The sequence below is a fragment of the Callospermophilus lateralis genome, chromosome 16, assembly GCF_048772815.1.
Source record: "Callospermophilus lateralis isolate mCalLat2 chromosome 16, mCalLat2.hap1, whole genome shotgun sequence".
Classification (NCBI taxonomy): Eukaryota; Metazoa; Chordata; class Mammalia; order Rodentia; family Sciuridae; genus Callospermophilus; species Callospermophilus lateralis.
Window position 1 is genome coordinate 66,592,605 of NC_135320.1, and position 23,088 is coordinate 66,615,692.

Genomic DNA, 23,088 nt, shown 5'->3' on the forward strand with positions numbered 1-23,088 from the left:
TTTTCATACAATAGAAAGTTAAACCTTTATAATGTCTAACTTCTAAAAAGAGGAGGTATCACTTTTAGAACTCTATAAAGACTAAGGGTTTTTCTTTTTCAGATTTTCCATGGATTTTCAATTGAAAAATGCCATGTAACAACATAGTTACCTCCTATTGGAAATTGGGAGGTTTTTGTCATAGTGTGCGTACATATGTGCATACACGTGCATTTGCATTTTATTTTTTTAAGTATAGCAAGTGAGACAATGGGAACCCAGTTTAATTCAATCTTTTGGTGCCTTATGCTCTTCACACTGACTAGGACCTCAAGTTTCTGCTTCTCAAAAAACTCTAAATCATCTAGAATATAATGTTTCATAATGGAAAAAAAACTAGTCAGCAAGCTTAGAATTGCAGCTATATTCTACAGGCAGTTAATGATATATTGTTAATTTTCACTCATCCATTCACATGTGCCACAAATAAGGGATGGGATGTAGCTCAGTGGTAGAGCAAATGCTTACCACGCATGAAGCTCTGAGTTCAATCCTCAGAACGCCCCCAAACAAGCAAACAAAAACACAAAAAACAAAAACAAGTATTCCAGAAATATTTATTGATTGCTTACTATGTTATGCATTGCAGTAAGTTCTGGGAATATAACAGCGAACAAAGTAAGACTAAACTTTCTATCATCATTGTGCTTACATCCTAGTCATTTTTCCCATCTAAGAAAATGAGTAATAATTCCTATCCTCATGAAATCTTAATGAGATTTAATGAGTTAATGAAGACAAAATGATTGTGATATACAAAACTGTAGCAATTATTATTTATGTCTTTAATGTTCCTTAGACTTTCTAAGATGAAGATGAGGATACATGCAAAAAGTAGTGCAGTGTTAATGGATGCTAATGCATATATTGGGAACACTAGCTTCCTTTCTGGTTAATGTGGATTTGAATAATGACGATATAAAAACAAGCAAACAAAACAAATGTCCTTAAGGGAAATGGTGCAATGTGGCTAGTGAGGTTATTCTTCGAGGATTTCAGTAAGAACATAAAGTGTCACACCTTTCATCACAGTTATGGAAAACACACGGATCTCCTATAAATCAGGATTGACTTATTGTACTCAACATAAATGTTACTGGTTTTAACAAGCTACAGATATTATTAACTTTTCCATATCCTGGTGGTATTTTATTCAATTTCTCTATTGGATACAGTAATCAGGACTCCACCATGCACAAGATAAACATTAAATGAATCCTAACTAAATAAAAATTAAACTAAAATAAAAGACTTATCTTGATTTGTGTCATTTGCTTTTTTCTTACACTTTGAAACAGATACCATGAAATAACATACAAAAGCATATAGATAATATCACAGATTAAAGCTGAGGTTCTAAAAGTTAATGATAACCAGATAGTTATAAATTATTTTATATTCATAGATAAATTTTCTCTTTCAGTCTATTATAACTACAGACCAATCTTTTAAAAAATTGTTATTTTGGGAGGAAGATGGCAGCGAATAGAGTGCGTAACCCCGTGAACTGCATCACTGTGCGGGTGAATAGCAAGTTAGAACAGCCAGAAACTGTCTTGTTAGGAATTTCGAGCAAAATTGGGGTGCACTGAAACCTAGAGGAAGGATTTCCAACACCCGAGGATCAATTACTGTGACAGCCAGAGCCCACGTGCCAAGAAACAGTGTGCCAGCAACACAGAGAAATGGTGCTACGGATTCTGTGGGGTCCTGCCAACTGTGCCCTCACAGTGCTCCAGGCTGAGTTCTGGGTTTGAGACAGGGGAGAGAAACAGTCCAGATCTGCCCTCCACACCGGACAACCCACCAAGGAAGCCAGCGGCCACCATCTTGGAGAGCTGACATCACCATCAACAGTTTCTGACAGATCGCAGCAAGTTTAGTGATAGAACAGGTGTGTGACATTTAGCTCTTCTCCCATACAGCGGGGAAATCGCATAAAATCTCTCCCCAGCTTTCTGAGGGCGTGATTATCAGAGTGAGTGTGAATAGAGGCATGGGGAAAGGTAAAGGCACCTGACCTCCAATTCCCCCCTCCCTCCAGGGGCGAAAACTAAACCTGTCTCGCCAGCTCTAGGAGGAGTGGCCATTCGAGGGAATCAAAACAATAGGGGGCAGGTTCCAAATATCCGTGCTCCACATGGAGGAAACTGCAGGCCCAGAGTGTAGCTTGAACTGTGGAGAGGTATCACACTGGGGAAGGCCTGTCTGGCAGGAGAATCGAGGAGACTAGAGACCAGGAATAAACCTAAGTTAACAGGTTTGGAGAGACACCAGGTGGGGGAGGAGGGAGTGGCCTCATACAGATTGTTTCCTACAGCCAAAGGGCAAAATCTTGGTCCAGAAGGCACAGCACCACCTACTGGAAGCGAAGAAAATAGAAGCCTAACAGAGCTTTTTGTTTTTTAATTGTAATTTTTATTTTACTATTTTTTTTATCATTTCTTCTTTTTCTTTTCTATTTTTTCTCTTTCTTTTTTTTCTCCCTCTCTCTTTCTTGGTTTGCTTCCTTACCTTTTCCCTATCTTTCCTCCCATGCATGACCACTCCAATTACTTGTAATTTACTAAATGCAAATAGATGAATACTACATGATGGTCTATAGTCTGTCTAAGCCCTTAACTACTCCCAAATACTCCTGTCTATTCTCTTGTTAATATCCGCCTGCATTTGAGCAACCCTCCAAAGAAGCTAAGATATACTAACCTCCATACCATCAAATCGCCCAACCTTAACATAAACTCCTAAGTTCAAACCTCAATACTCTATATGCCATCAAAATCTGTAGGCCTTGAATGAAACTAATGAATTTACCTTAAATCACAATTAAATCCAACATCTCTAAACATTGTCTGCCAACACAAAGGAGAGATCTTGGAGCTATACAAAACCAAAACAAATTTATAGGAGAAAACAGAAACACAGTAGTCAAACAGAGTTGGAAAGTAACATGAGCACCATGAAAAGAACAAGGGAAAAAAGGATTACAAACAATGCAGGATAACTTAAATTTGCAGGAGAACCTAGAGGCAACAGAAAAATGGACAGAGAAAGAACTCAAGGCATACCTGACTCAGATGGAATGGAATCTTAAAGAAGTCATTAGACAGCAAGTCCAAATGATGAAAGAATATTTTGAAAATGAATTACATAAGCAGATTCAAATAGTAAAAATGAACTCTACCAGGAGATAGAGATTTTTTTTAAAAAATCAAACAGTAATCCTAGAAATGCAGGAAACCATAAACCAAATCAAAAACTCAAATGAGAAGATTACAAATAGACTAGATCAAATAGAAGTCAGAACATCAGATAATGAAGACAAAGTTTATCAACTTGAAAAGACTATAGCCAACGCAGAAAGGCTGGTAAGAAACCACGAGCAACACATCAAAGAGATATGGGATGTCATAAAAAAAACCAAACTTAAGAGTCATTGGGATAGAAGAAGGTATAGAGGTCCAAACCAAAGGAATGAGCACCCTATTGAATAAAATAATCTTAGAAAACTTTCCAGAAATGAAAGATGGAAGCCTACAGTACCTCAAACATACAAAACAGTAATAGACTAACTCCAAGACACATTATTATGAAGATATCCAACATACAGAAAAAGGAGAGAATATCAAAAGCTACAAGAGAAAGGAGGCAGATTACATTCAGGGGTAAACCAATTAGGTTAATAGCTGATTTTTCATCACAGACCTTGAAAGTGAGACGATCCTGGAACAACGTATTTCAAACGCTGAAAAATAATGGATTCCAAACAAGAATATTGTATCCAGCAAAATTAAGCTTCAGGTTTGACAATGAAATTAAAATATTTCATGATAAACAAAAGTTAAAAGAATTTGCAGCCAGAAAACCAGCACTGCAAAGCATTTTGAGCAAACCACTACAAGAAGAGGAAACAAAAAACAGCACCCAAAACTAACAGTGGGAGGTAACTCAGTAAAGGGGGGGAAATAACCAAAGAGGAAAAACAAGCCAAATTAAAACAAATAAATAAATAAATAAACATGACTGGAAGTACAAACCATATATCAATAGTAACCCTAAACGTTAATGGCTTAAACTCACCAATCAAGAGTCATAGGCTACTAACCTGGATTAGAAAAACAGACCCAACAATATGCTGCCTTCAGGAGACTCATCTGACAGGAAAAGACATACACAGGCTGAAGGTGAAAGGTTGGGAAAAATCATACCACTCATATGGTCCTCGGAAGCAAGCAGGAGTGGCCATACTCGTATAGAATAAAATCAACTTCAAACCTAAGTTAATCAAAAGGGATAAAGAAGGACACTATATATTGTTAAAAGGAACCATTCACTAACAAGACATAACAATTATCAATATGTATGCACCAAATAATGGTCCTGCAACATTCATAAACAAACTCTCCTCAAGTTCAAGAATCAAATAGACCACAACACAATAATTATGGGGTGACTTCAACACACTACTTTCACCATTGGACAGATCCTCCAAACAAAAGCTGAATAAAGAAACTATAGAACTCAATAACACAATCAATAACCTAGACTTAACTGACATATATAGAATATATCAACCATCATCAAGTGGGTATACATTCTTCTCAGCAGCACATGGATCCTTTTCAAAGATAGACCATATATTATGCCATAGGGCAACTCTTAGTAAATATAAAGGTGTGGAGATAATACCATGCATCTTATCTGTTCATAATGGAATGAAACTGGAAATCAATGATAAAAAAAGGTAGGAAAAATCCTGAATCACCTGGAAATGAATAATATGTTACTGAATGATCAATGGGTTACAGAAGACATAAAGAAGGAAATCAAAAAATTCTTAGAGATAAATAAAAATACAGACAGAACATATTGGAATCTATGGGACACAATGAAAGCAGTTTTAAGAGGGAAATTCATTGCCTGTAGTTCATTCCTCAAAAAAAGAAAAAACCAACAAATAAATGAGTTCACACTTCATCTCAAAACCCTAGAAAAGGAAGAGCAAAACAACAGCAAAGGTAGGAGAAGGCAAGAAATAATTAAAATTAGAGCAGAAATCATCGAAATTGAAACAAAAGAAACCATGGAAAAAATTGACAAAACTAAAAGTTGGTTCTTTGAAAAAATAAATAAGATTGACAGACCCTTAGCCATGCTAATGAAGAGAAGAAGGGAGAGAACTCAAATTACTAACATACGGGATGAAAAAGGCAATATCACAACAGACACTACAGAAATACAGAAGATATTTAGAAATTATTTTGAAACCCTATATTCCAATAAAATAGAAGATAGTGAAGATATCGATAAATTTCTTAAGTCATATGATTTGCCCAAATTGAGTCAGGAAGATACACACAATTTAAACAGACCAATAACAAAGGAGGAAATAGGAGAAGCCATCAAAAGACTTCCAACCAAGAATAGCCCGGGACCATATGGGTATACAGTGGAGTTTTACAAAACCTTTAAAGAAGAGTTAATACCAATATTTTTCAAGTTATTTCAGGAAAACAGAAAAAGAAGGAGCTCTTCCAAATTCATTCTATGAGGCCAATATCACCCTGATCCCGAAACCAGACAAAGACACTTCAAAGAAAGAAAACTACAGACCAATATCTCTAATGAACCTAGATGCAAAAATCCTCAATAAAATTCTGGCGAATCGGATACAAAAGCATATCAAAAAAATTGTACACCATGATCAAGTAGGATTCATCCCTGGGATGCAAGGCTGGTTCAATATACAGAAATCAATAAACATTATTCACCACATCAATGGACTTAAAGATAAGAACCATATGATCATCTCGATAGATGCAGAAAAAGCATTTGACAAAGTACAGCATCCCTTTATTTTCAAAACACTAGAAAAAGTAGGAATAACAGAAACTTATCTCAACATTGTAAAAACTATATATGCTAAGCCTTAGGCTAGCATCATTATAAATGGAGAAAAACTGAAGGCATTCCCTCTAAAATCTGGAACAAGACAGGGATGCCCTCTCTCACCACTTCTATTCAATATAGTTCTCGAAATACTGGCCAGAGCAATTCGACAGACAAAAGAAATTAAAGGCATGAAGATAGGAAAAGAAGAACTTAAATTATCACAATTTGCGGATGATATGATCTTATACCTAGAAGACCCAAAATGGTCTACAAAGAAACTACTAGAACTAATAAATGAATTGAATTCAGCAAAGTGGCAGGATATAAAATCTACAAGCATAAATCAAAGGCATTCCTGTATAGCAGCGACAAATCTTCTAAAATGGAAATGAGGAAAACCATCCCATTCACAATATCCTCAAAAAAAAAAAAATACTGGGGAATCAACCTAACAAAAGAGGTGAAAGATTCATACAATGAAAACTACAGAACCCTAAAGAGTGGAATAGAAGAAGATCTTAGAAGATGGAAAAATATACCCTGTTCATGGATAGGCAGAACTAACATCATCAAAATGGCGATTTTACCAAAAGTTCTCTATAGGTTTAATGCAATGCCAATCAAAATCCCAACAGCATTTCTTGTAGAAATAGATAAAGCAATCATGAAATTCATATGGAAAACTAAAAGAAATTCTAAGAATAGCAAAAGAAATTCTAAGCAGGAACTGTGAATCAGGAGGTATAGCGATACCAGATCTCAAACTGTACTACAGAGCAATAGTAACAAAAACAGCATGGTACTGGTACCAAAACAGGCGGGTGGACCAATGGTACAGAATGGAGGACACAGAAACCAATCCACAAAATTACAACTATCTTATATTTTATAAAGGGGCTAAAAGCATGCAATGGAGAAAGGATAGCATCTTCAACAAATGGTACTGGGAAAACTGGAAATCCATATTCAGCAAAATGAAACTGAATCCCTTTCTCTCACCATGCACAAAATTTAATTCAAAATGGATGAAGGATCTTGATATCAAATCAGAGATTCTGCGCCTGATAGAAGAAAAAGTTGGCTCTGATCTACATATTGTGGGGTCGGGCTCCAAATTCCTTAATAGGACACCCATAGCACAAGAGTTAAAAACTAGAATCAACAAATGGGACTTACTCAAATTAAAAAGTTTTTTCTCAGCAAGAGAAACAATAAGGGAGGTAAATAGGGAGCCTACATCCTGGGAACAAATCTTTACTCCTCACACTTCAGATAGAGCCATAATATCCAGAGTATAGAAAGTACTCAAAAAATTAAACAATAAGAAAACAAATAACCCAATCAACAAATGGGCCAAGGACCTGAACAGACACTTCTCAGAGGAGGACATACAATCAATCAACAAGTACATGAAAAAATGCTCACCATCTCTAGCAGTCAGAGTAATGCAAATCAAAACCACCCTAAGATACCATCTCACTCCAGTAAGATTGGCATCCATTAGGAAGTCAAACAACAACAAGTGCTGGCAAGAATGTGGGGAAAAGGGTACACTTTTACATTGCTGGTGGGACTGCAAATTGGTGCAGTCTATTTGGAAAGCAGTATGGAGATTCCTGGGAAAGCTGGGAATGGAACCATCATTTGACCCAGCTATTGTCCTTCTCGGACTATTCCCTGAAGACCTTAAAAGAGCATACTATAGGGATACTGCTACATTGATGTTCATAGCAGCACAATTTACAATAACTAGACTGTGGAACCAACCTAGATGCCCTTCAATAGATGAATGGATTAAAAAATGTGGCATTTATACACAATGGATTATTACGCAGCACTAAAAAATGACAAAATCATGGTATTTCCAGGGAAATGGATGGCATTAGAGCAGATTATGCTAAGTGAAGCTAGCCAGTCCCTAAAAAACAAATTCCAAATGTCTTCTTTGATATAAGGAGAGCAACTAAGAACAGAGTAGGGAGGAAGAGCATGAGAAATAGATTAACATTAAACAGGGATGAGAGTTGGGAGGGAATGGGAGAGAGAAGGAAAATTGCATGGAAATGCAAGGAGACCCTCATTGCTATACAAAATTACATATAAGAGGATGTGAGGGGAAAGGGAAAAAGAAAAACAAAACAAGGAAGAGAAATGAATTACAGTAGATGGGGTAGAGAGAGAAGATGGGAGGGGAGGTGAGGGGGGATAGTAGAGGATAGGAAAGGTAGCAGAATACAACAGTCACTAGTATGGTAATATGTAAAAACGTCGATGTGTAGCCGATGTGATTCTGCAATCTGTATATGGGGTATAAATGGGAGTTCATAACCCACTTGAATCAAATGTATGAAATATAATATGTCAAGAGCTTTGTAATTTTTGAACAACCAATAATAAAAAAATTGTTATTTGGATTCCTATGTGTCTTCTTACATTTATAGAGAATGATAACCAGTCTGAAGATCGACAGTAACAACCTTCCCATCCACATTTCAACAACTTTTAACCTCTTCTTCTTTTTTGGTTTTCTAAGAGAAGATTTTATTTACTCTCCTAATTTCTTTAATGTCCAGTTTCAAAAACTCTGTTTTAGGTAATTAGCAAAACATAACAAAACATATTGTAAAAATCAAAATTTATACATTTTAGTAACTACATTTGATAAAAATTTTTATCAAATGTAGTTACTTAAAAATTTAATAATCTATGCAATAAAATATATGATTAATTTAGAGAAGATATACTATCTCATGTGAAATTTAAAGATGACAAAAAAGAAGATATCTTTAGATCAGATATAAAAAAAATTTTTTAGCAGGTGTTCCATTTAAAAAACCAACATACCACTCAAGAGAGAGCAAGGTAATTATGGAAATTATTTTTAGTAGGTGAAGTTGCTGAAGATATCTGAACATCAAATTTTGAAACTTCTCAAAATGAACCTTGACTCAACTTTGTGCCATGTTTTAAATTATGGAAAATGCAAAAATAAAATTTTTACAGTAGGAAGAAAATAAATGTAAACTAAAGCTGTTAGAACATATTTTACCTTATATTAACATATATGTGTTAATATAAGGTAAAAATCCTTTTTACAGTTTAATTGAACATACAATTATGATGACAAAAAAGGAATATTTGTTATGCACATAAAAAGACAAGAAAGTTTATTTCCTGTCTGCTTATATAGTACATGTGATACAGAGTTTATTAAAATATATATATATAGCGATATATTATATATATATATATATATATATATATATAGAGAGAGAGAGAGAGAGAGAGGGAGAGGGAGAAAGTGCCACAGAATAGGAATTATGTGTTTTTTTTCTTAAAAGTATCAATACCTGACACTTACGCTGATCCTTGGGAATTTTAAAAAATTACTTTTGCTAAAAACTGAGCAGAAAGAATAAAATAATGCCTCATTGTGACACTTCACAATGTACTTCCAGCTCTTGAACTGTTGAGGGGCTGTAAAAATATCAATAAAGTTCCCCTGCTACTACAAACTGATCAAGAGTTTTAATAACTATGCTTCTTGTTGAAGTATTGCTATTAATGATTAATATAGGTTCTAAGGTTTAAACTACTATAGATTTTCTGAGAGGTAACCCTCAGGGTGAAAAATAATAAAAATAAAAGAAATGTAAGAGGCCAAATTCACTTGGGCTTTTAGAGGGACAAGGGAAGAGAAAAAAAATCAGGTAGATAGTTATAAAATAAGGGGACCATTCTTTCAATTTCATAACCTTGTTTTATTTACTGGGAGTAGAGATGGATTTTAAATGGAGGAGGAATATATTTAAAATATATATATATTTACAATGAACCTAAGTATTTTTTCAAACCAACATTCACACAGATCTCCTGAGCTTTTCAAATTAATGTAGTACAAATTTAGTCACAAGTAAAATATACAGAGTGAATGTGTCCTGTCTCCCTGACAACATCATGCATTCAGCTCAGTGTATCCAGTCACAAAGGCATGACAGTGGTTGAAAGAAGAAACTCTGATTAAAAATTATTATTATACAATAAGATAATTTTTCAATAGCCCTTGTTTTATAGGGAATAATTTTTACTATGATAGAAGTAATAAATTCAAGCCACATAATAGTCTGATGGATCTTTTACATTTTCCTTTTTTAAATAATAGTTTTTAATAAATTTATTAACATTTACATATTTTTCCATCAGAAATATAAATTTGCATCTCTAATATGTATATATACTGAATTTAATCAAGTTTTGACACATGTCAAAGATATTTATAATTTCATAAGGCTTATAACTATCTCTTAATAATTAAACTAGAACAAAGGATCTTATAATTAACATAGAATTAATCATTAATCTATATTTCCATCAAGTCATGGGGTGGGCAGCAAAAATTGTGGTCTGGGATTTACACAGGAGTTAATAAACTCAATACTATGACCATGTATTTGATATGTCAGAATTACTAGTGGATTTAAGAAAATAATATCCTGGAATATTTGGGGATTGAAGTCCTTTTCTGTTACAGTGAAGTATTTAATAGGCATTTGCCAAGCAATTATTTAGAGTATAAAATTGCATGTTCTATTCACGAAAAGGCTTGCAGTCTGGAGTGACTGAATCACAGGAGTAGTATAATCAATAGGGAGAGAGGTATGGAATGCTAAATAGACATATTTTAAAGAGAAAACAATTTTATTTAAACACAATCAGGATCAATATCTATAGTTAAAGAGGGAGTTATTTTGTTGGAATATATTTTTTATTTGTTTTATGGAAAACTTTTTATCATCATAGAGGCAATTAAAATTTAAAAGTATTCTCTGTTGGTATTAAGATATTTCCCACAGGAATAGTTCATCATTACCTTTGTAGTTAACCTTGAAGCCAACAGATCCAACACTTTCATCTGTTTGAAGGTGCAGCCACATTTGGCTACTCATGCTCACTATAAGGTCTGGTACAAAGCTTCCAGTCAACCTACAAAAGAAAAACAAAGAAGGGAGAGTTCGGATATTAACACATTTTCTGCATGCAAATTATGAGATGGATATGTATCTCATTATTTTCTTTGCTAGGAAAAAAAAACTGTCAGATAAATTTACAGGTCTATGTATTGATGTAACAGAAAAGACAAATTACACAATTTAGTGATCAAGGTTTATCATTAAAAATACCATTTTATATGTTTTACTAGTTTAGATCTTTAATGTCCCTGAGGCAAGATTACTAAATTTTAGACTATCAGAGAATCTTATACTTTCTTTTGAACAAAAAGGAAAAAAACTATATATAAAAATCTTCAAGTACTTTTTAGCCCCAAGAATGTATCTGATTTTAAATAAGAAAGTTTCAGAGTTTTGTTCTAAATACTGTGAAAAATATTAAAATACCCTGCAAAAGAAAAATCACAGGCAATATAATCTAGCCCTTTGCAATACTGATGTGATATAACAGAGATTAAACATCTATTACTTACACTATACCCTAGATAATGGTTACATTATGGTTAAACCATGTCATATATATTTTTTATGGTAAATAAAATTATTTATATTTAAAGAACATGCTATTAGTTTGAACCAGTATAACTGAATCTAAGATTAATAAATTTTCATTTACTAATGCATGATTTTATACCATAAGGAGGGAAATTACTTTCTGTTTCCTGGAATCATTAATGTTGTAGTCACATGTTTGAATTGAAGCCAAGGGTCAGAAACAGAATGAAAGCAAATGAGAAAATAAGACATTGGAGGGGAAAGTCTGTGACGAATAAAAAAGGAAAAAAATGGTCTCACTTCAGAGTAATTGTTCATATCAATTGAGGACTGTAAAATTCATACTAAAAGGGTAAGTTTGTTAAACATTTACCTACTAAATTTCCAAAGCCACAAAGAGACCTAAAATTGCATCAGGAAAGAATATATAAAGTTTTCTTTTCTAATAATAAAAAAAGACATCCTATGACAGTATTAAAAAAAATAATAATAATAACTGTCCCCTGGATCATGGCAACACTATATTCAACCAGTAGAAGGCAACATGGATGACCATAACAGCAAAATGCCCCCTTTGGTAAGTCAGCCACCAAAACTATAAAAATGACGTAAAAAAATAAATAAATAAAACAAAAAACTGTATTAGCTGTATGGCTATATCACACTGTCTGTTGTTACACAATCTAGGAATTTAACAGAAAAAAATTAAAGTATGATTTAATTATGGGATTATACATGATATAGAGAAATATTAAAAGATATCAAGATCCTATAAGAGGTTATTAAATCTTAGATTATATTTATTTTGCCTGTCAAAAAAATTAAAATTGTCATAATTAAAAACCCACATCTACAGGCACATTTTTTATTGCTATATATACACATGATCTTTGAAACATAGTTTAATTAAACTTTGTGGCACATGCATTTTTAGTGTAGCCCTAGAATTTTGATGAGTTATAGGTACTGGTCTTAAGAGTTACAGTAAAGAGACAGATGCAGTTTCATGAGCAAGAATGAGAACTAAAGCTCAGAGGCCTGACAGAAAGTTATACTCATTATACAATGGGTATAAGAGCTTAAGTCTATAAAATGTATATCAGCTACATTATAGTGAACATGCCAACAATCAATCTCATAGTGAATTGTAAAAGTTGTTTTTCTGAGATAAATTAATTACTGCTGTTTACTACATTTTCTCATATCATATTCAATTCTGAATAATTTCTACAGCATGAAATCTCCAGAATAAGATTTTGTCAGTTCAGAAAGAACAATAAACACATGTGGTCTAAATAGCTCCTTTATAACTTATTATCCTATGGACTCTGATTCTACCTAGTTCCCTATTCATTGTTGGTGTAAAAGTATATTAAATTAAAAATAAGCAATTAAAGTAAAAATTTCCCCTGCTATCAAAAAAGTAAATATAAATTCAACCTACTCCTCTTTACATTTACTTTAGAAAACTGGAAATTATAAGTTCTCAGTTTCTTTCAAATATATGTAAATATTTTAAAAATTAAATAAGACTCTTTCCAATTTTTCATCAAAAGAATTTCTTTCTTGGAGGACTTGGAGCCATTTCTTCGAAAGGTGAATGTCAAGGAGGATGATACCCTGCCCAGTGTTTGTGGAGTTTAAGCTGAGGCACATTGCTCCATGAGTTAATTTCCTGGCTATCATAAAAAAAAGGAATTTTACTTTCCCTTTTTATAAAGACAAATAACATATATGTGTAATGTATTATATCTGTCTGGCTTTATAAAAGAATAAGAATTATCTGTCTCTTTTGCAATCTCCTTAGCCAATTGTGTATGATGCACACCACAGTCTGGTTTAATCCTTGTTTAATAGAAAAGCTGTTTCTACACTCATTTGTATATTTTGTGGAAAGGATTCATTGTCTTGGTAGGTGAGTTTGTTTTAAATTATATTTTCTTAACACTCGGTATATCATTTAAAACCCTGCTCTTTGTACGCACTCTCAATAACTAATTCTTCTTGGAATCCTTGCAAAGGCCTTGATTTGGACAAATGGTAGGATCCACTTGCATTGGACAACTTTATATTCAAACTCCAGCCACTATCAGAGTTTTAGGTCATTCTCATAAGATTCACAAATGACTCATCAAATGATTTTAATGTGTTTTTAATACCTTTTTTTGAGAAATTATTCTATGTGAATTAAAAAAAAACACTTAAATTCCCCAAAACCAAGTGTTGATATAGGAAAAAACGAATGCTGATATAAGGAGGCTGATTCACAGTGGGATAGGGAGAGGGAGCATGAGAGGAATAGACAAACTCTAGATAGGGCAGAGGGGTTGGAGGTGAAGGGAGGGGGCATGGGGTTAGAAATGTTGGTGGAATGTGATGGACATTATTATTCAAAGAATATGTATGAAAACACGAATTGCTGTGAATATATTTTGTATACAACCAGAGATATGAAAAATTGTGTTCTATATGTGTAATAAGAATTGTAATGCATTTCGCTGTCATATATAAATAAAAAAAAAGAAAAAAAATTAAGAAAGAAAAAAAAACCACGTCTTTAATACACATTTATTTACAGGCTTAGTAACCTCAGTGTGGATTATTCAAAATGCATTGTAATATTCCTAGTTTGTCACTTCCCACTAGAGTAAAATACCTAAATAAATGAACTCAGAAATCTTCCTCAAGCATGAAATAAAAGATGGAATCTATTAAATTTATGTTAGGATCTATACCTGATTTTCCTTATAAACAGTAAAGTATATAGTGGCATCCATTAGAGATAAAAACTACAGTACTACATTCCAACAGTTTTTTGTATCATACACATATGTAACTTTCATTTTAAAGGAAAATGCATTTAATATTCTCTCTTCTAGCACAATGCTGTCAAATATTACACATATATTTATTTGGAGGTATATACAATTCACTAAAAATGATGATGGCTTGAAAAATAGTTTTAAAATAACAAAACAACAATCTTGAAACGTCACTAAATCATATCATTTCAGAAGGTAGGTCAACTTCCTATAAGAAAAACACTTTATATAGTTTCAAAAGTCCAAATATTTAAAGAACAATAGCACGAAAAACAATAGCACGAAAAACAATAGCACGAAAAAGCACATAAATGTTAGAAATTTATGTATCTAGTTAATAATTGTAGCTTTAATTTCATTTATAAACATGGGGCTCAGAAGTTCTAATTACTAATCAATTCAATGGCATAAATTACTTCAAAGGCATAATAAATGTATTTTTCATAGTTCTTATTACATCTACAAATGGATTTGTATATAAAGATCTGTTCATAGAAAATTGAATTTGGTGACTAAGATTGCAACACATATATCTTTGTATTAATATAAGGATATTTGATTGTTGATATTTAGCACTCTAACAATTAACTGATTATAATATTTAGTATTTGTGGGAGGAAATTTAGCTTATTTGGCTACTATTCCTATATTTTGTCCTAATTTATTATTCTGTAACCAAATTTGAAATGCTTAACACAGTAAATATATTCCTGAGTAAGAAGGAAAGAAAATAAAGTATTTTAAAATTTATTTTAGTCAATCCAATTCAAGTAACAACAAATACACAATATATAAAACAAACAAAAGCAAAACAGAAGCAAATTGTTTTTTTCCAGTGATAATCAGTGTTTTCACAATAGACAGATATAGCAACAATCACAGTGAATAAAGAAGACCCACAAGGAATAAGCTATCTTCTATGATTAATAACTGATGGTTGATAATCACAAAGTCACAGAGACTATTTTCATGTTGTAGCCTAAAGTCATTCTGAGTTCCAAAAGCATGTATTTATTATTGCACAGTGACAGACAATTTGAAAGACTACATGTCCAATCTTGTTCACATGATAAAAATTATTGCTGCTCTCACTTTGATCATTTTCCATGATGTGGTATGAAATGCTATGGTAAATCGACAAGCTCTAAGGCTCATGGCATGTTCATGCTAATGACTGCAAGATTCCCTTTTTTGCTGAGTCTACATAGGTATGTCTTGGTACAGAAAAAAAATTCCCTCTGATTATAATTCATGTTAACACCTAACAATGTTAACATAAATCTCTGTGTTAGATATTTGGGGCAATATAAGATAGGTAGAAGTGGGTCACATAATGAATATGTGTGTATTAAACAGTATGATGGGGCTGGGGATGTGGCTCAAGCAGTAGCGCACTCACCTGGCATGCGTGCGGCCCGGGTTCCATACTCAGCACCACATACAAACAAAGATGTTGTGTCCACCGAAAACTAAAAAATAAATACTAAAAATTTCTCTCTCTCTCTCTCTCTCTCTCTCTCTCTCTCTTTAAAAAAAAAAAACAGTATGATGCATGTGTGCATGCACATGTATATGTACAGCAGAAAGAGAAAGTAGGGATTTGTAGAAGAGATATCTTTTCGTTGTTTTTAATAACTCTTGCATAATGGATGAGTATCTTTTCGACCTTCCATTCTCCAAATCTTTTTTTACTGTGGATATTAATCTTTAAAAAATCTAGAATATTTTTTCATTAGCTCATGGTGTTTTATGGCATTCAGTAAAGTCAAGAGCAAAGCTGAAAAGATGAAATTCCCTGGATGTAGGGGAGTTTGTTCAAGGCAAATATCATGTACCTAGAATGATAACAAAATGAGTAGAGATTTTGAAAGAATGAATTGTTGAGTAATTAGAAAAAGATAATGTCTTGTCAAAGATCTAAGAATAATAATAGTAATAGTAAATAGTTATCTATTATAACCCAATGAAAATAGAACTTTTTTCATTTTGAAAATAGTTCATTATTCATTAAAATATTATTAAAATTAAAATATTCGTTATAAAATTTGTTAACTCAGAAATATGTATATTTAAGAGAAAAAAAAGAGTTTCCAGGGAAGAATATTGATAGTTCATTCTAACATGTTTCTGAGAATGAGATTTTTAATGTCACAATTGTTCCTGAAGAATGTATATAGAAACCGTTCATATAATCAGACAAAAATTTTTCACCATCTATTCAAAATAATGTTATCCAACATTACTGCATACTTACAATATTTCTAGAGGTATCCTAAGAACAGAAGACAATTTTTAATCTTTTATTTCACTAGTTTTCACTTCATTAATCTTTACAGTGCTACCATGAACCTGATAGTGAAACATGCAAAAAAAAAAAAAAAAAAAGGCATGATAGAATGTATCCAAACCTTCCTAGTCTGCTGCTATACAAATGAGAAGGGTACATTAATAAACAAATTTCTTCCCTCCATGTTGGTGAAATAAGGGTTGAAAGTGACCTCAATGTCAATAATATACCATCATCACTCTTAGATCTATAAATTACATCCATTTCCTCTATCGAATGAATGTATATGTAAGTATAAAAATGAACATGGAAAACAATTTGTGAAAATGTTGAAATGTTTTGATAGCCTTAAAAGGTAATAATGTGATTGTTCAAATCCATTACCAGAATTACTATCAGATAACCACTTGCATATTATGATTTCTGTTGACCGTTGTCACCACACTGCCATAGAATGTCTAGAAATGAAAAATTCTATTTAAAACTGGGGGAGAAATTCTCCAAGTAACTCCATCAAAATAAAAATAAAACAAAGAGCAAAGAGAGAGAAAGTATACAAATGGGTCATAGATATTTCACAACAAATAACAGAAAAAACAAGTGTTCAAACTGCAAGTTTAAATTTGCATTATTTTAGGAATTTTGATTTGATAAAACAATATAGAGAATTTAGTAATAGATGTGATGTACAATTACAGTATCTTCTCTACTGTAAAATAATTCCATTGCTCATAACTTGGTAATAATTATTTCTTTGTACTTAATGAAAAATAATTATTTAGGATGTATTTAAGAAAATGTTTCATATTTTCTTCTTTAGAGAAAGTGTTTCACCTATTACACATGTTATAACTTTATGAACTATTTTCCATGGAATAGAATAAATCACTTGTTTTACTTTTTAGAGCCTAAGAATTTAAAGAAAGGGAATTGCTTAAGTCAATCCTGGGTCTGAATAGAATAAGCTTTATGTTTCATCAGGTTAAATATGTATCAAAGTGATGCACCCTATGTTACTGATGCTATAAAAATGCATTTCTACTTTTTCTTTTTAAATGTTTTTTAGTTGTAGATGGCCACAAGACCTTTATTATAATTATTTATTTTTATGTGGTACCAAGGATGGAATCCAGTGCCTCACACTTGCCAGGCACATTAAGACAGGGAAAAACTGAGTTGCTTAGTACTTCACTTTTATTTATTTTTAAGAGATTGGGTTTTGCTATATTTCCCTGGCTGTTCTCAAATTCTCAGACTAAAGCAATCTTTATTCTTCAACCTCACAAGTAGTTGGGACAACTAGCACATGATACCATGCCTGGCTTAAATCCATTTTTTAAAAATGTTTTTGGTGCCCCAAATTAGTTCTAGCACATGGATCAAACCGATGAGTACACAAAAAGAATCCACAGATGAGTAAAAAGATTGCTAAATAAATATGTTTAGATGGAGACTAGTGTTTCCTGTTATAAAAGCGTTACTTAGAATAAATTTCCTTCAATTATAGTTTTAAATAAGTTCATGAAAATTTATCAAGTTCTTAAACATCTTAAAATATGGGCTGTTTCCCTGATTCTTTCCCTGTAGTGTGCTTGCTCTGACTTTTCTCTAGCCCAGCTCTTGTCAGGAATATATCTTCCTGATGAGATTCTACATCTCTCACACCACTCTTACAAAATCTTAAACTGGTTTACAGACCTTAGAGTCTGTAATTGGGAGTAAAACTTTAAAAAAAAAATGAAATTGTGATTAAAACTTTAAAACTTCTAGAGCAATTTGAAAGAGTAATTTTTGTCTCAGGAAATTCGTAATAAAAAATTAACAGAAAAAAATAATAGAACCATATTTATGTTTTTACTTCATTTAACATAAAAATAACAACCATATTTATCTGTTTTCATTTCATTTTTCTTCATATTACTAGTTATCAGTTCAAGAGAAATTGGGGATCAAACCAAATCTATTTTACTTTTTTTTTGTGGAGCACTATTGTAAAATACTTAGGTATCTTGAATCCCAGAATTTCCTGCTTCTTGGACTTGCATGGGCCTCTTTTCCAGTTTCCTATTGCCAGCCCCAGAACATACAACCTATGTGTGCCCCTACATCCAAGGCATGGTCTTTGTAGCTGGTGTGGGCATTTTTAATGCGCAAGCTGAGATGTCCCCATCTATTTCATCTATGAAAGATGAAGCTGAGGTTGAGGAATGAGCTTGGCCAGTTGCAGACTGGGGGCCAGACTTCCCAATGCCTCTATATGCCCAAAAGGAAGGCTGTTATAAAAGTGATTTGTCAAGGTAGGAGGATGGAACTTATTGCATTTAATAGTTTTTAGCTTGATATAGAAATTGCAATATGTAGATATGTAAGTTTCCATATGAATTCTAGCTCTAGGCCTTGCAAGTGTCCTGGGTGGGCCTATCGTTGAGAAAGCTAAACTTATTAAGAAATATGCTTCAGGTTCACTAAAATTTACATCAGCTTCTTTGGTGGATACAAATCCAGTAAGTTCTCATATCACAGAGTCTTAGAGTTCAAAAGAACTTTTGACCTAATTCAAAGTCTGTAAAACCTATTGGCTAGTCAGGTGTTCTATTTGAACACCTCTAGAATATAGACACTAGCAAAGTTCTGCTGTAGTAATCCTTACTCAAGGAAAAAATATATTTTCAGAAATTTTGTTTCTGATGGGAAAAAAAAACAAGTTTCTGAGGGAGAAAAGCAAAGGAAACATGTTCCTTGGTTGAAGACGGAATAATGCAGGACAAAATTTGGAATCATATTGATTTTTCACAATTATTTTGATTTCTCAGAATAAAAGAATTATAACAAGTGACGAAGTACATATGCTGCACAAACTGACAATATGAAAGTGGTCATATGAGAATAGGAAAAATATAACACCGTTTCCTTTCCTAAAAGCAGCAGAAGAAACAAGTTCCAACTCTAAGATAGCTTTTTCTACTTGACTGCTCAATTGGGATATGAGTGCTTCATATATATATGTATATACATATATATATATGCATATATATACACAATTATATACATAATTGAATATATATTAAATATTAATATGTATAATTACAATAAGGTTTGGATCTAAATAGTCTATCTAAATAGACTTATCTGTATATGTTACTTTCATACTTTCATGAATATTTAAATATGATACATTATTTCTTCTTTCTCTTTCCCAGCTCTCCCACACTTTCCCTAATATATATTTGTGTATATATATATATATATACACACATATATATATATATATATATATATAGAGAGAGAGAGAGAGAGAGAGAGAGAGAGAGCGCTTCCCATATATATGTGTGTGTGTGTGTGTGTGTGTATTCTTTAATTGATTTTATATTGACTAAATAACCTTAGCCTCATCTTCTTTTTCTTCAAAAAATCATTTGTAGGCCTATTTCTTTTATTTAATTATGACATGCATCTTGCTTCATCTGCTACAATCTCACTCATTTGATATGAGATTCTTAAAATTCAACCCACTCCTGTCCTCCAATATGAAAGAAAATACAGACATCTTCTGTACTTGATATTGAGAACTTTCAGGATGACTAAAACCACAAATAAAATATTTAGTAGATTTTTTGAAGCAATTGAGGTCAACTAAGAATAGGTTCAAAACTCTCTAAGAAGTAGGTATGAAGAAAGTTAAAGACTGTGGTGTGTTTATACAGAGGTTCTTTTGATTAAGGAAGAATGTAGTTCTTAGATAATGAACAGCTATATTTAAAATATATAGGGATTTTCCTCTATGTAAAACTAACATAGTAAAGACTATTGCACTAATTTTGAGTTTTTTACAAATATTAATATGTCTAATTACAATAAGGTTTGGATCAAAATAGACTTATCTGTATATGTTACTTTCATAGCCATGAATATTTAAATATGATGGATTATTTCTTCTTTCTCTTTCCTAGCTCTCCCACACTTTCCCTAAGGGGCCAATTTAAATCTATTGAATGAATAGTCTAAAAGGTAATGGTCACAGAATGAAGCTTTAATTTTTAATTGTCTCCCAGAGATGCAGTACTCATTGGAAGAATGTGATGGTGTCAGCAAAGATATTTGGTACTTGGTATTCATATAAGAATTAATATTCATTCTATGTCATTAATACAATAATTGGTTCTAAAAAAAAGAATACCAACTGACATATCAGAATTCACACTTGTCTTTATAACTTTTCTTACATTGGAATAGGATAATATGAATGGCTCAAACACATTATTATTTATGTGGGTTTTTTTTAAGATCCAAGATTGTTAAAGATGACTGCTTAATCCCAATAAATGTATGTTATTACTTTTTGCCAGTTCTAATGGTTGAATATTTAAAGTAATTCTGATATCCTTCTTACTAGAATTCTGTAAAGATGTATGACTTTATAATATTTATACCTCCAATTATATGATATTTAGCTCAAAGATTTTTTTGTCAAAGGTTATGGCTGAGGAGAACATAGCATCTATAATGTGGGCTGTTAATTATACAAGAAGATATCTAATATTTAATCCAATGTTGAAACACTTTGTTTTATATTAGATATGTGAATATTGAGAAATACTTTTTTTTAGTTAATTGACTAGTCAGCCTGCCTCTTCCTGTTCATATTTTAAAGAATCTACTTTGAATTCCAGACCATTATCTTAAGTAGAAAAAGGGAAATATGTCCCATTTTATATGCATTTTAAAATCTCATATCTAAAGTACACATGGTGGACTCTAGAAACACCTAGAAAAAGATATTTCAAATGTTTGATGATCAGTCATCAAATTTGGTGCCCATTATTAATTCCAACAAACTTCAACTTTTTAAAAAATTTTTAAAATTTATTTGTTCTAATTAGGTATACATGACAGTAGAATGCATTTTGACACATCATACATAAATGGAGTATAACTTTTCAGTCTTTAGTTTGTACATGATGTGGAGTTACACAGGTCATGTAATCATAGGGTAATAATGTCTGACTTCATTCTACTATTATTCCTACTTCCATATCCCCTCCTTTCCCTTCATTCCCCTCTGTCTAATGCAAAGTACCTCTATTCTCCCCCTCCATATACACACTTATTATGAATTAGCACCTGCATATTAGAGAAAACATTTGGCCTTTGGTTCTTTGGCTGATTTTGCTTAGAATAATATTCTCCAGTTTCATCCATTTATCAGCAAATGCCATAATTTCATTATTTTTTAAGGCTGAGTAATATCCCATTTTTATATATCTATATCTATATCTATATATATCTATATCTATCTATATATATATATATATATATATCACAGTTTGTTTATCCATTCATCTGGTTGAGGGCACCTAGATTGATTCCATAGTTTAGCTATTGTGAATAATTGCTATAAATGTTGACATGGCTGCATCACTGTGGTATGTTGATTTTAAGTCCTTTAGGTAACTGAGGATTGGGATAATTTTGTCAAATAGTAGTTTCATTCCAGGTTTTCTGAGGAATCTCCTCACTGCTCTCCATAGTGCTTGTACCAATTTGCAGTCCCACCAGCAATGTATGAGTGTACTTTTTCCCCACATATTTGCCAACATTTATTATTTCTTGTATTCTTGATAATTGCCATTCTTACTCAAGTGAAATGGAATCTCAGTGTAGTTTTGATTTATATTTCTCTAATTGATAGAGATGTTGAGCATTTTTTCATATATTTGTTGAACGGCTGTATTTCTTCTGTGAGGTGTCTGTTCAGTTCCTTAGCCTATTTATTGATTGGGTTATTTGTTTCTTTTGGTGTTAAGTTTTTTGAGTTCTTTATATATCCTGGAGATTAATGTGAGGTGTGTGGGCTCTTTCTTCACATCATTGATTGTTTCACTTGCTTTTTAGTTTGATTCCATCCTGTTTATTGATTCTTGATTTTAATTCTTGTGCTTTAGGAGTCTTATTAAGGAAATCATTTCCTAAGTCAACAAGGTGGAGATTTGGGTCCACTTTTTCCTCTATTAGGTGCAGGGTCTCTGTTCTAGTGTCTAAGTCCTTGACACACTTTAAGTTGATTATTGTTCAGTGTGAGAGATAAGGGTTTAATTTCATTTTGCTACATATGGATTTTCAGTTTTCCCAGCACCATTTATTAAGAAGGCTATATTTTCTCCAATGTATGTTTTCAGTGACTTTGTCTACTATGAGATAACTGTAATTATTTGGGTTTGTCTTTGTGTCTTCTATTCTGTACCATTGGTCTATCTATCTGTTCTGGAACCAATACTATTCTGTTTTTGTTACTATTGCTCTGTAGTATAATTTAAGGTCTGGTATTGTGATGCCTCCTGCTTCACTCTTCTTGCTAAGGATTACTTTGATTGTTCTGGGTCTCTTATTTTTCAAAATAAACTTCATGATTACTTTTTCTATTTCTATGAAATATGTCATTGGGATTTCAGTAGGAATTACTTTAAATCTATATTAACACTTTTGGTAATATGGCCATTCTGACAATGTTAATTCTGCCTATCCAAGAGCATAGGTGATCTTTCCA

General features: G+C 32.4%; 1 protein-coding gene across 3 annotated transcripts in view; it reads right to left on the bottom strand.

Annotated features, from left to right (window-relative positions):
• The window catches only part of Csmd3 (CUB and Sushi multiple domains 3), a 1,108,856-nt gene that overhangs the window by 542,628 nt on the left and 543,140 nt on the right, over positions 1 to 23,088 (bottom strand). For all 3 annotated transcript variants that reach the window (XM_076835404.2, XM_076835403.2, XM_076835402.2), the window contains one exon: positions 10,802 to 10,914. In XM_076835404.2, the coding sequence (XP_076691519.2) occupies positions 10,802 to 10,914 (113 nt within the window). The remainder of the gene's footprint in view (positions 1 to 10,801; positions 10,915 to 23,088) is intronic.